This window comes from Mesoplodon bidens, assembly GCF_964165515.1.
Source record: "Mesoplodon bidens genome assembly, chromosome: 6".
Lineage (NCBI taxonomy): Eukaryota > Metazoa > Chordata > Mammalia > Artiodactyla > Ziphiidae > Mesoplodon > Mesoplodon bidens.
Genome location: NC_138162.1, coordinates 79,212,929 through 79,226,459, shown reverse-complemented (window position 1 = coordinate 79,226,459; position 13,531 = coordinate 79,212,929). Strand labels below are relative to the sequence as shown.

At 35.7% G+C, this 13,531-nt stretch overlaps 1 protein-coding gene across 1 annotated transcript in view; it reads left to right on the top strand.

Annotated features, from left to right (window-relative positions):
- PTAR1 (protein prenyltransferase alpha subunit repeat containing 1) overlaps window positions 1-13,531 on the top strand; it is a gene marked incomplete at its 5' end in the record, with an annotated part of 47,947 nt that overhangs the window by 25,040 nt on the left and 9,376 nt on the right. Inside the window, 3 exons of the mRNA XM_081238334.1 lie at window positions 4,083-4,187; window positions 6,266-6,479; window positions 11,389-11,693. Of these exons, the coding sequence (XP_081094460.1) occupies window positions 4,083-4,187; window positions 6,266-6,479; window positions 11,389-11,693 (624 nt within the window). The remainder of the gene's footprint in view (window positions 1-4,082; window positions 4,188-6,265; window positions 6,480-11,388; window positions 11,694-13,531) is intronic.

Here is a 13,531-nt window from a genome sequence, read left to right as displayed (position 1 = left end):
ATGATGAAAATGGCACTTTACCTCTGTGGTCCCCTCAAAACCGATAACTGTAGTCTAATCATGAGAAAAATATCATACAAAATACCCAATCAGTACTCTCAAAACTGTCAAGGCCATCAAAAACAAGGTATATCTAAGGGACTGAGAGGAGCCTACAGAGATATAACAACCAAATATAATGTGATATCCTGGTGGGACCCTGATATACAAAAAGGACATTTGGTAAAAACGAAGCGATTCTGAATAAAGTATGGACTTCCAATACTAATCTATCAATGCTTCATCAGTTGTGACAAATGTACCGTAATAATATAAGATGTTAATAATAAGAGAAACTGGGTACAGGCCATACAGAAATTCTCTGTACTATTCTTAAGAACTTTTCTGTAAATTTAAAACAATTGTAAAATAAAAGGTTTATTTTAAAAAACAACAAAAAATTGAATATTGGCAGTGTTATATTATTTAACATAATACAGGATCTTTGTGAGAACTGAAGTAGAAAATACATGTAATTCACTTAACACACTGCCTGATTCAGGAGAAGTGTTCAATAAATGGTAGTTTTTATGAGGATGACTTTTATTATTATCATTATTGTTATTTCACACAAAATAACTGAAGATTAAGGGGTGAAAAAACGGTGGCATATGTTTATTCAGTATTTACTATATGCCAAGTACTGAGGCTAACCAGTTGAGATTTAGCCATGGACATGATACACACGGCCCTTGGTCTCCTACAAATTTTGGATAGAGTGACAGCAGAGAGAAGCCATAGTTTGAGATGGTAGAGAAGACATAAAAACTTTATAATAAGATAAATGTTGCAGAAATATAAAAGCACAGGAACTCATATAGAGAAAGAAAACACACTACTTAACCTTAGTAGTAGTACTAAGTACTATGTAGTAGTAGCCTGGAGGCTCCTGTGGGTGTGTTTTAACCAACACTAGCTGATTTTCATAGTGATGAACTACAGTCTTCAAGGGAAAGTAATGAGGTTTTTCATATACTGTTTAATTAGTAAGTGAAATGTGTAGCAAAAATTTTAAAGGGGTAACTTTTATTGTTTGAAAAATCTGCTATGTGAGAAACCTCATTCCTTTTTATCATTCTACTTTTTATTATTTCTTAAAACTGCTTTAGTCTCCTCCCTTCTCCCACATTTAAAAAAAAGTCAGCCCTCACATAATTTAATCCTATAACAAGGTTGCATGTGTAGCATAGCACTGTTTCTTACCACCCTGCTCTCTATCCCAAATGACACAGATGCCTTGTCCTTTCCTAATTAGTTTTTTCCATATTTATTTGATGACCCTCACTTCATGCCTTCTTCATCTGTTAGCAATGGACCATCTAAGGCTTTTAGGATGAATATAGAAGCCCAACTTTATTCAGTATGCCAGAAAATAAAGTCACCTCAAATTTAAGACAACACTCCATTTCCTCAATAACAGTCCCCCCAAAAAAAGAGTTTTTTAGGCTAATATCAATATGTAAACCTTAAGGTAAGTACATGAAATAAGCAAATTTCTTCTTAGGATATTTAATTTTTCAATTTAGTTACCTTTAAAATAACATGTTACCTGAAATATTTTAATTTATAAATTCTTCATCTTGCTCTCACATTTCATTAGACAGTTCAAACTCCTCACATGGCTTATTGACATCAGTGACTTGGTCATCACGGGAACTATTTTTTGAGTTATCTAGCACAGTTTTCCAGAGCACATCGTGTTTACTTACATTTTAGTTGTTTCAGATACAGCACTTTCCAAATCCATGTGTGACTGGAAGTTTTATCTCAGATGAGATTCCTACTTGAATATATTAAAGCAGGTGGTTTTTTGTTGGATCTCTAGGTTATATGATAGCCATAACTTAACCACTTACCATATTTCTTTTTCAAGTGATCTTTTAAAAACTTGCTTTATAATGGTCCAACGCCTACAATGTTCAGTCCTTCCCCAGGAATGTTTATTAAATTGATAGTAAAATTTTGCTACCTTTTTTAATGATTCTATCAGACGATCTTTTTAAGCATCCATATATACCATTGATTGAGGTTGTTTCAGACTAAGATATCTTCACAAATATGACTTTGTTGTTCAAAATAAAGAGATTAAGAGATGGCTCTTATTTAAGAAACTTTGTAAATATTCAGTTGTAAGGTAACTTCCTCTTTTCTGAAGAAAATCTTATTTCCCCTTATATATAGACATATATGGGAATATAGGTAGGCAGTTGTAAATAAGGAGAGGTTTTAAATTTAGTAAATGAAAATTTGGCTTAATACAATAAGTTCTCTACAGTAGTAGTGGTTTTTAAACTCTAGTGTGCCCTGGAGGGCTTGTTAAAACACATTGCTTTGCCTCGCTGGAGTTTTTGATTCAGTGGGTCTGGGGTGAGACTTAAGAATCTATATTTCTCACAAGTTCCAAATGATGATGATGTTGCAGTTAGGGACTCTACTTTGAGGAACAAGTGCTCTACAAAGTAGTTTAAATTACATAGAGCGATATTTTGCCTTCTTTTACACTACAGGTATCCTGACTTATTGTATGAACAAAACGTTACTGATTTTGGAAGAGAAGGGATCTAGAACTGCAGAAATAACTGGCTGTTGCATTAAAATATTCTTTTAATGACATAGATTTCCTGCACATTGAAAGAAAAATAATCAATAAATCATTTTTTAAAGCAGCCATAAACCTTGGCATTACTTCAGATTATTTTACAGAGTGAAGTTACTGATCTGAAATAAAATTGATTGTAAAATGCAAGTACTTATTATCACTATATAGTATTTTCATTAAAAAGGAATTTATTTTCCTTATCAAATAAAATTTTAGAAATAGTACATTGCTGTTGGAAAGAAAATGTATTGTGGTATTTAGGAACTAAATCCATCTAAGTAGTTGAGACATATGAGTTGGGCTCTGGTTTTGTTGAGATTACCATCTCTAAAATAAATGAATGGTCAGCCCTACCACAGGAAAGACATTTTAAAGTTAATAAAAACTAGCAAGTGACCTAATTTTATTATAAAACAGTGGATAAATTGAAAAATATGAGTGTAATCAGTAATATCAGAGCTTATTATTAAAAACTTATCTGAGAAATTCAATCTAAAATTAGAGTAACCTGAGAAATAGGTGTAACTCTCTTGCGTGACAGTTTATAATTGCACTGAAGCTTTGAACAGTTTTAAAACAACAACAAAAAGCTCATATTCCTTTTACTTCTGTTTATATTTCAAAAAGGAATGGTCTAGTGTATCAAGAGCCATCCAAGTATTTCACCTGGTAATATGTCTTTTGGAAACTTATCCTAAGTAGTAGTACAAACAAAAGAAGTTATAAGCACAAAGATTGTTTCAGAATTCTTTTAGAATAGCAAAAACTTGGAAGCAACCTAAAATGTCTAATTATAGGGGGAAAGGTCATTAAATTACAGGATAGCTACTGAATGAAAACTATGTGACCATTTAAAATGTTCATTTTAAAGATTATATAGAACTGTGGGGTAATTCTTAAGATACAAGAGCAGAATATAAAATTATATTTTAAAATACATATGCATATGAGGAAAGGTAGAAGGGAAAATTCAAAAATAATAATAGTAATTTTGTTAGGGTAGTTATTGAATGAACGATTTTTTTCCTACATCTCAGTCCAGTGTGTTTGTTGCTGTATGTGTGTTTTTTGGTAACAGACTAGACCATATCAAGTCCTACTTAGGAAGCTACAATTCTTGACTTGTATTGGATTTGCCCTACAGATACTGATGTCAGGCCTTGTAAGTTTTGGAAATGATACAAGCCAGAAAACCCCTTTGCCTTCTACCAAATAGATAACTAAAGTTCCACTGTTGATTTAAGAGCTTCTGTTTCTGTTTTTAAATTTGTTATTTCAAGATTATGAGAATACATTCTTGATTACTGTGTGACATTTATGAGAGTTTTATGTTTTCTTTTTTTTATTCTTGGAAATTTGCTTCACGATGAGGTTATATTAGTAGTCATGCAGCAAGTTTCTGTAGAAAGGCAAAGTAATGGTTCTTTTTATTTTTCTTTTACAGAAAAGAGCTGATCCTCTCTGGCACTTTAAATCCAATTAAGGACTTACATCTGGGAAAACTGGCCTTAACTAAGTTTCCAAAGAGTCCAGAAACATGGATTCACAGGTTTGGTTAATTTACACCATAGGATTCTTACTTAGAATTTAGAATGGCTGGAGAAAAAAACAAACAAACAAACACAGAATGTGAAGCAGGTCACACAGTGATTCAGAGTATGAATTCTAAAGTCAAATTATATCTACATTTAAGTCTAGATGCCATCACTTTATATTCATGTGATCTTCAGAAATTGTTTAACCTCTTCAAGCTTTGGTTTTATCATTTGTAAAATGGGAATAATAATTATACCTATCTCAGAGTTAATGGTTGAGTTTACATCAGATAATGCATGTAAACACTACCACAGTGCCTGCCATATATGAAGTACTCAGTAAATTTTAGCTATTATTATTAACTAAAGCAATCATGGAAATTGCGTTTAGATATTCAACAGTAATGAGCAACTTGAGTTTTATTAAACTTGGATTTAATTCATTCAAGTGTGTTCCTGGTAAAGATGGTGGTGGTGATGGTTATGGTTGTTAAAATTAACCAAATAAGGGCAACTGAGGTGAATGGTGTGTGGGCTGAACTAAAGCTGCTAAGACCATAAATGCAAAGAATATTTTTAGGTAAAGACCTGAAACAGATATCCAAAGTGCATGTAAGAACTCTTTTCAAAATCCTGGCTATCTGGAAGCATCTTACTCTTGGATCCCATGTAACTACTCTCTTTTGACTAAAATGAGATGGTGTAGGCTTACTGGTTGGGGTCAGTGAGGAGAATCTCTGAAGAAATCTGTTCTTAGTTTCTTAAGCCCCTTATAACTTTTCTTACATCCTGAGTATTTTTAGGATCTTAAAGTCAGTTTAAGGTATCTTAACTGTAATCTTGCCTTTGGCTAGCCTTGCACAGCAGCTACTTCCAAATGACATAGTTAGCTGTGTTTTCTCCCTACTAGAAATAGGGATAGCAGACTACAGAGAGGTATATGATTGTGTGCATAGAGGTTAGGAAAGGGGTGGTGGCAGGGGAAGGGAGTTATTAAATATGCAGCCATCAATTTATTGGCTTATTATTTTATAAAGCAAGTTTTGGTTGTTAAAAATAACTTCTATTATTTGAAAATGACAAAATGAGTTTTCTTACTCAATTTTCTGTACCCTGGGTTGGAAATTTTTAGTCTAAAATTTTTAGTCTAAAAAGAATGCTTTCTTATGAGAAAATATTTGTAAAACCTGAAGACATTAAGTGGTTAGAGACACTTCTTTAGTGCTTTTCATTTAAATGTATGCTAGTGAAGATCTTAAATAGACAAGGGGAAAATCTGTGGATAAAGACATTTTAAAACCTCCTTGATGGTTTAACTAATCATATTGTATTTGTTTCCTTCCAGATTCTATGCTATAATATAGAAATTTTGCTTCATGAAAGCTTAATACAGCTTCTTGTTTGCAACCAAACAAATACACGTAGGACGAGGCATGCACATATAATGAAAAGTGAACCGGGACTTCCGTGGTATCCCAGTGGTTAAGACTTCTCCTTCCAATGCAGGGGGTGTGGGTTAAATCCCTGGTCAAGGAACTAAGATCCCACATGCTTCACCGGCCAAAAAACCAAAACATAAAACAGAAGTAATATTGTAACAAATCCAATAAAGACTTCAAAAATGGTCCCCATCAAAAAAAAAACTTAAAAAAAATAAATAAATAAAAGTGAACTGTGCTCCTCTTGAGTATTTACCAACCATTAATTAATATCACCCCCTCCCACACACACAGTACCACCACACACACACACACACCCGTTGCCTTTACATTTCCTGGCCAAATGAAGTTTTGAAGTTGTCATTTTGGAACTGATGACATTCTCTTTTTGACAAATGTTAAGATTTCAGAAAGCTTTTTGTTTAATCTTTGTCCTTTATTCCCCACCACCACCCATATCCGTGCTGCTCAAATTAATTATGTCTTTAAAAACAAAAACTAAAGAACAACCCCCCCACAAAAAAAAGTTTGAAAACTGGGCATTATTTTGCATTGTCTATGAATGGAAATTAAATTGAGAATAAAAACTCTGGTGGTTTTCCTCTGTGGTTTATTTTATTTCCTCATTTCTTTCCCACATGTTACCTTAACAGGCGATGGGTGCTACAACAGCTAATTCAGGAAACCTCCTTGCCTTCCTTTGTGACCAAAGGAAACTTGGGAATAATTCCTGCAGAAAGGACACAGCAACTAATACGAGAGGAGATGGAGGTCTGTGGTGAAGCAGCAGGGAGATACCCAAGCAACTATAATGCCTGGTCCCATCGCATCTGGGTTTTACAGCACCTGGCCAAGCTAGATGTCAAGGTAGGGCTATTATTCTATGTCCCTAGGCATACTCCCTGCCTGCCATTTAAATCTTCTGGTAGTATATAGTAGTTCCTTCTCAGAGGAGCTTTAAAAGAGAGAAGTAGAGGAACTAATGACCCAGTAGGCTGGAGAGGATTGTAAGAGCTGATACCTCCCGAGAAACCCTGGTATTTTTTTTTTTAAAGTTTGCATTCCTCACCAGCACGGTTTTGACACTCTTAAGGCTAGTCCATTGGTAGAACAAAGCAGGTTTAAGCAGTAAGGAAGACTGAGCATAACTCATTTTGCCCTGAAACAGGAAGAGATTATTAAACCTTATAGAACTGAAATTGTTCTTTCTTGGTAGTCTTTTGTTTTGTGACTTAAAGTGCTAAATCAGCTGGCTGCCTTTTCACAATCTCCTCTGCTGGAGAGGGAACAGATCTCACCCAGGTGTTCCCAAACTTGGCTGAGTCTGTAAATTACCTGAGAATTCCTATGTCCTACCCCAGGCCTACTGAATTGAAATGAAGGTAGGATTTAGAGATCAGTATTTTTCACAGGCTCAGGGGGTTGTTTGGATGCAGAGCCAGGTTGAGAACTGTCACAGCCTAATCCTTTTAGTTTAGAAATGAGAAGATGGAAGTTTCTGTAGAATTTTAATGGCTTGGACTTAGCCACGGTTGTACCATTTATTATTCATCAGAATGAGAGCCAGGTATCCTTGTGCCCCTTCTTACATACTACAGCTTCTCTATTTTTTCTTCACTTCTTGTGGTATCAGTGCCTTAAGAATCTAGGGTACTCTTCTAAAAGCTTCCCAGGATTGAGACAATTTAAAGGGGTCCGAATGTCTCATGTGGTGCTTTCAGATTAATGGCGAAGCATTCTCTAATTTTTACTCACCACCCCCTTCCTACGTCTCCCTTCAGGTCCCCTCTCCCCTCTCTGTGTCCTAGCCAGAGATTGCTCCAGGATAAATAGGAGAGCTTTCACTTCTGAGGGATTTTAAGCCAACAGTTCTGGAAGAGAAGCGCTTCCCTCCAGTTTACATGGCTTTGCATTTCAGGAGGTGAGGCTACCTAATGGAGTGGAAAGAGAAAAGACAGAATCACATTAACCTGAGTTCACATTCTGGCCCTATTAGCTGTGTGTGTAAAGTAAGGCTTTAATGTTTTCCTCTGTAAGATAGGGGCTCTACTGCCTGCCTCAGTGGATTACTGTGAGAATTACTTGGGGTAATGTGTATAAAGTACTGGGCACCTAATAGAGGCTCACTAAATTTTAGTTCCTTTCTCTGCTACCCATAGATAGAAAACTTAGATGAAACTTGCCTACCAATTTGCTAGGTCAACTCAGTGCAATTCATTCATGAACAAGTAGTGAAACCCTATCATTCCCAGACACTGTTGCATACACTGGGTGAGGCATAAAGACAAAAAGCTTGCTCTCAACAAATTGAAAAATCTAGTTGAAGAAACACATACCGACAGTTACAAAGCAGTGTGACACTTGCAGGAACTCAGGGAATCCCCGGGTACAGTGGGATCACAGAAATGGCTCCTCATCCAGACTGGGCTCATTGGAAACAGCTGCCAGAGGGAGGGATACTACACTGGGGGGGTGTCTGGAGGAATGAATTCAAGTTAACTGGTGGGTTGTGAGGGATATGGAGTGCTTTAAAACCAGTCATCTCCGCTCCACAGCTTGGTATCCTGTGGGAGGTGGAAAGAGGTAAGGGGAGGGTTGAGGATAAAGGAAGGCAGAGTCCAGGTAAGCTGAGAGGTCTTTGGAAACTTTCCTGCCTTTATGTGAACCTTTTAAAGTGACATTCCCATAAATCAGAAACATGAAGCCAAGGTGAAATTCCTGGTTCCTTGAGACCATCCATTGTTGAAGATGCCAACTCGTTAGTAATGTGTTGACTTATCTGCCCTGGTCCACTGCTAGCCTCACATGTTGTCAGTCTGCCCTCCTCTGCCCTTGGGGGGACTTGGCACTCTTCCTGTCACCACTGCCACTGTCTCTCACTCTCAGTGAAGAGTGCTGAATTTACAAAATCCCCTTTCTGTTCTTGTAAGCCATTGGGCCCAGCTAGGAGATCAGGTACTATGCTTTGCCTGTTAGAGGAAGTAATCGCAAAAGTACCAGTTGTCTAGAGCAGCTTAAAAATACATATGAACTGAATGGCATTTTTTTACTTAGAAAACTGAAAATAATTTTTTAAAGTGCTGACATTCAGCATTGATAAGGGTATAAAAACAAGCATTGTAGAAATTGGTGTAATCTTACCAAAGGGCAATATGGCAGCATTTACCAGACGTTACCCCCCAAAATGTGTGTTATCTCTAATCTAGCAGTTCTGCTTCTAGGAATTCATCCTAAAGAAAAAATGGGAGATGCAGTATGATATAGTGATTAAAGGCTCCACTCAGTGGTCATACAGACATAATTTGAATCTTGACTCTCCCACCAATTTGCCATGTGGCCTTAAGAATGTTTCTTAGCCTCTCTAAGCTTCAGTTTCCTCATCTGTAAATTGGGGATGATGATAATTCCTACCTCATCGAGTGATGTAAATTAAGTGGGAGAATCTACATAACGTGGCTATCACAAGTGCTCATACTAATTGATCAACAAACACTGGCTGTTATATTAAATATGGGAGTTTGGTATATAAAAATACCATTTATAATAGTGAAAAACTGGAAACAGTCTAATCCTCTAGTAACAAGGGATTGGTTACATTACAGTCCATCACAAAGTGGAATATTTTATTGCTACTAGAAATTATATTCTAGAAGATTATTTAAAGAAAAATGTTCATTATAGGTTAAGGATATAAAACTAAATAAGAGATGGGCCTACTACAATTTTTTTTATATGTTATTAGCATTGAATGATATTTAATGTGTTTAGAACAGTACCTGGTGTATTGTAAGTGCTCAACAGATATTTATACACACAAACACAGTGCTGTTACAGATATATTTTCTTATATTTGCTATAAGCATGCGTTTTCTAGTCAGAAAAAAAGAAAGATTAGAGAATAAAGAATGTTTACCAGTGCTAGGGAGTGGAATTATGAGAGGTTTTAATTTTCTATTTTTTGTTCCCTGTGATGTTTGTGTGTTTCAGTGGACATATACTGAAGTAAAATTTTAAAATAGTCTAATTTTTGAGGGTGGGGTGGAAGGAAACAGTCACAGTTGAACAGAGTTCATTACTACTAGCCAATTGAAAGCTGATACCGTGTGTCACCTGAAAAAGCACATAGGGTCATTTCTCCAAAAAAGATATACAAATGACCAAGAAAGACATGAAAAGATGTTCAACATCATTAACCACTGGGGAAATGCCAATCAAAACAACAGTGAGATACCATTTCACACACTAGGATGACTAAAATAAAAAAGACAATAGCAAGTGTTGACAAGGATGTAGAGAAATTGGGACCCTTATACATTGGTGGTAGGAATGTGAAACGGTGCAGCCACTGGGGAAAAGTTTGGCATTTCCTCAAAAAATTAAACATAGAAACACCATGTATGACCCTACAATTCCACTGCTAGTTATATATCCAAAAATATCGAAAGCATGTGTTCATACCAAAGCGTGTATGAGAATGTTCATAGCAGCATTTCTCATAAAAGCCAAAAAAAGAGTAATACCCCAAATGTCCAGTACCTGAGGAATAGAAAAACAACATATGGTATATCCATACAGTGGTCTGTTATTCAGCCATAAAAAATGAATGAAGTTCTGATAAATACTATAATATGGTGAACCTTGAAAACATTATGCTGATTGAAAGTAGTATTCCATTTATATGACTTATTCAGAATAAGCAAAGCAGATTAGTGGGTGCCAGAGGATAGAGGGAGTGGGGAATTAGAGGACTCCTAATAGGAATAAGGGTTGTTTTGGAGATGATGAAAATGTTTTGAAATTATAATCATCAGAGGTAGGCAAATCAAAACCACCTCACTCCTCTCAGAGTGGCTGTCATCAAAAAGTTTATCATCAAAAATAACAAATGTCGGCAAGGATGTAGGAAAAAGGGAACCCTATTACACTGTTGGTGGGGATGTAAATTGGTGCAGACACTATGGAAAACAGTATGGAGGTTCCTCAAGTAACTAAAAATAGAACTACCATATGATCCAGCAATCCCACTCTTATTTTTTCATAAATGCTGCTTTTCTTTTTATCATTCCATTTGAAATTCTTTAGTTTATAGATTTAAAGAATTCACTGCTGAATTTTGTCTTACCTACTTAAAAAAGCCATTTATCATTGATGTTAAGTAAGTTTGAGACAGATAGTGAAAGTCATGAGCACTTGAAAATTCCTGTTATTCTTGCACCATGTTTTTGTAGTAAGCCCTTAGAATTAAGTAATGAACAAAACAGACATGGTCTCTGCCCTGATGACACAGTGAAGAAGAAATAATTACATTGAGTCTATTGTTGAACAAATAGTAAGTTAGGTATAGTACAGGTTCATTAAATGCAAAAGAAAGTTTCCATCACAGTGATCTCTGAACTTATATTTTCCCTTCAATATAAGCATTACTTGAAAATGAACACCCAAATGTCTATCATTATTTTAGAACCTGGCTTTTCTATGTGTGTGCCAATCAGAATGTGATCAAGGTCTAGGGAAAGGTCCTTAAATTCTGCGGCAGTAAAAAAAAAAAAAAAATCAATTACTTATAAAAGAAAGGGAAAATTAGAATTTACTGAGCTTCCACTAAGTGCAAGCTTCCACTAAATGACAAAACTGTGTTGGACATTATATACAAAATATTGGTAGGAATGGCGTTGTCAAAACAAGAAATGAATCAAAAGAGAAATCCAAAGCATTAATGGAGAAAGTAAAACCTTTGGCAATTCCTCATTTCACTTCCCTTTTTTCTTCCTACAAGATTCTTCTTGATGAACTATCTTCTACTAAACACTGGGCATCTATGCATGTTTCAGACCACAGTGGATTTCACTACCGCCAGTTTTTATTAAAGTCTTTGGTTAGCCAAACTGTGGCAGATGGTTCTGTATTGGAGCAAAATACCTTGAGAAGTGAGCCAGCTATAGTTCTTCCAAAAGATGAAGAAGCAGTGGCTTCAGCAGAGGAATCAAGGATAAATCTTCCCCATCTTCTAGAAGAAGAAGTTGAATTCAGCACTGATCTTATTGATTCCTACCCAGGACATGAAACCCTTTGGTGTCATAGGTAAGAGAAGGGAAGATCTATTTCCTGCATAAAACTGTGTGTGTCCTTATGAGAGGTACAGAAGGTCTTACATCTGACTCGTGCCTACTTGGGTAAATATGGTAATCTGATTGTGGAACTTTGCCTGAGTGCTTCAGAGGAGTTTGTGTTACCATATACTCCTCCTCATGGTCATGATCAATATGAAGTTCCTCATGCAGATCTTTGCCAACGGCTCAAGATGGTGGCGTTCATCCTTGACTGCGCCACAGAATAAGGTGTGTTACTTTCAAACTAAAGAAAGTTTCTGGACTCCCTCCTTGGAGATCCTAATACTTAGCATATCTGGGATGGAATGCTGCCATCTGTTTTTTAAAATATAAAGAAAAAACCCTAACAGGTAAGTTTGATGCACAGTCAGGGCTGAGACCATTGATTAGACCCTGAGAATGGTTAGGCATTTTTATTGTTCTTCCCAACCATGATGGCCTGCAGATTAATTTACCTTAAGTATAATCTCTTGACACTTTTTGCTTTTTTAAAGTAAAATGGACTTTGAGAGTGAATCAGGATTATTAGGAAGGAGTGAAAGATGGTTAGCAACCTCATAACTTGAGTTTTAAGAACCTTTGACTGTACTTTTCATGTTGAAATGAAATCCAGGTTTGGGAACCCCCGATTGACTTATTTTGGATTATCATTTAGTTGGAGGCATCTCTGGCATTGTATCTACAGATTTTACTTCAAGTTACAGGATTCTGTTTGTAGACAAAAGAGTTGCCTGTGTTAGGCAGGAGGTAGGCATTTTAAATACTTGTGTATTTTTTAAGTTAAATGTGATTTGTTCCCTTTTTCCAGTCTAAATATATTTGGAAGATATATTAGAAGATGGAAGACAGTCCTCCTCTTTGGCATCTTCATAAATACAGAATTTTCTTTTTCCCTTAAAAACAAAACATTTTTATTCCACATTTTTAGGAGAGAAGATAGATCTTGACTTGCATGTTTTGCTGTTAACAGATTTTTTATTGCTGTTTTATATTTAGACACATTAATAGCAAGACTCAAAGAATATTAAAAATTATATTTGTGTTTGAGAGAGAGCTAGATCATTAGAACAGAAACTTTGTTTATATAAAGATTAATTGGAGTTTGGAGTGGGGAGAAGAGACAGTTGGGATGACCTGTATATTACAGGAATGAATTATATTTTCTACTGATTCAGTGCCCTTAAGCAGCTTATCAGCCCTTTTAAGATTTGTCCTCTGTAAAATGGGTATTATATGCTCCTTTGTCTGCTCCCAAATAAGCTGGGAAAATGAATAGAATTCTCTTTTAAGGGCTTAGAGTTGTTAATATGAATGATGAAGTATAACAACCTAGAAACTACCTAAGGTAGTTTACCTTATTTCATACAGAGATGTGCACCCCTTTGAGTCACAATTTTTGGAAATTAGGCACATGGATCTTCATTTTTAACAAATAACTCCAGATGATTCTAAGGGCAGGAGAACTCTCCTTAGAGGAAGAACAGGAACTGTGTCTTTTAACATACTTTTCTTAGAGCCCAGCACATCCCCTACTGCATGTCGGTGTTTAATAAGACTATAGTGCTGGATTTAGGGGAGAATTCAGAGGGTTTCTAAGATAATAAGTCCAACCACAGCAGTTCTGTTCTTATTAAAGAAAGTATTGGTTAGAGGCCATACACTAAGCCTCTAGAGGAGCTATTTAATTCTCTTGTTTCTGAAAATCACTTGTCTTTTAGGATATCAATGAGGTTAATTTTTGGTTTTGTTTTATATTTTAATTTATAGCAGAGATTGAGCTAAGACCCATTTCTAGTTTCATATTATAGT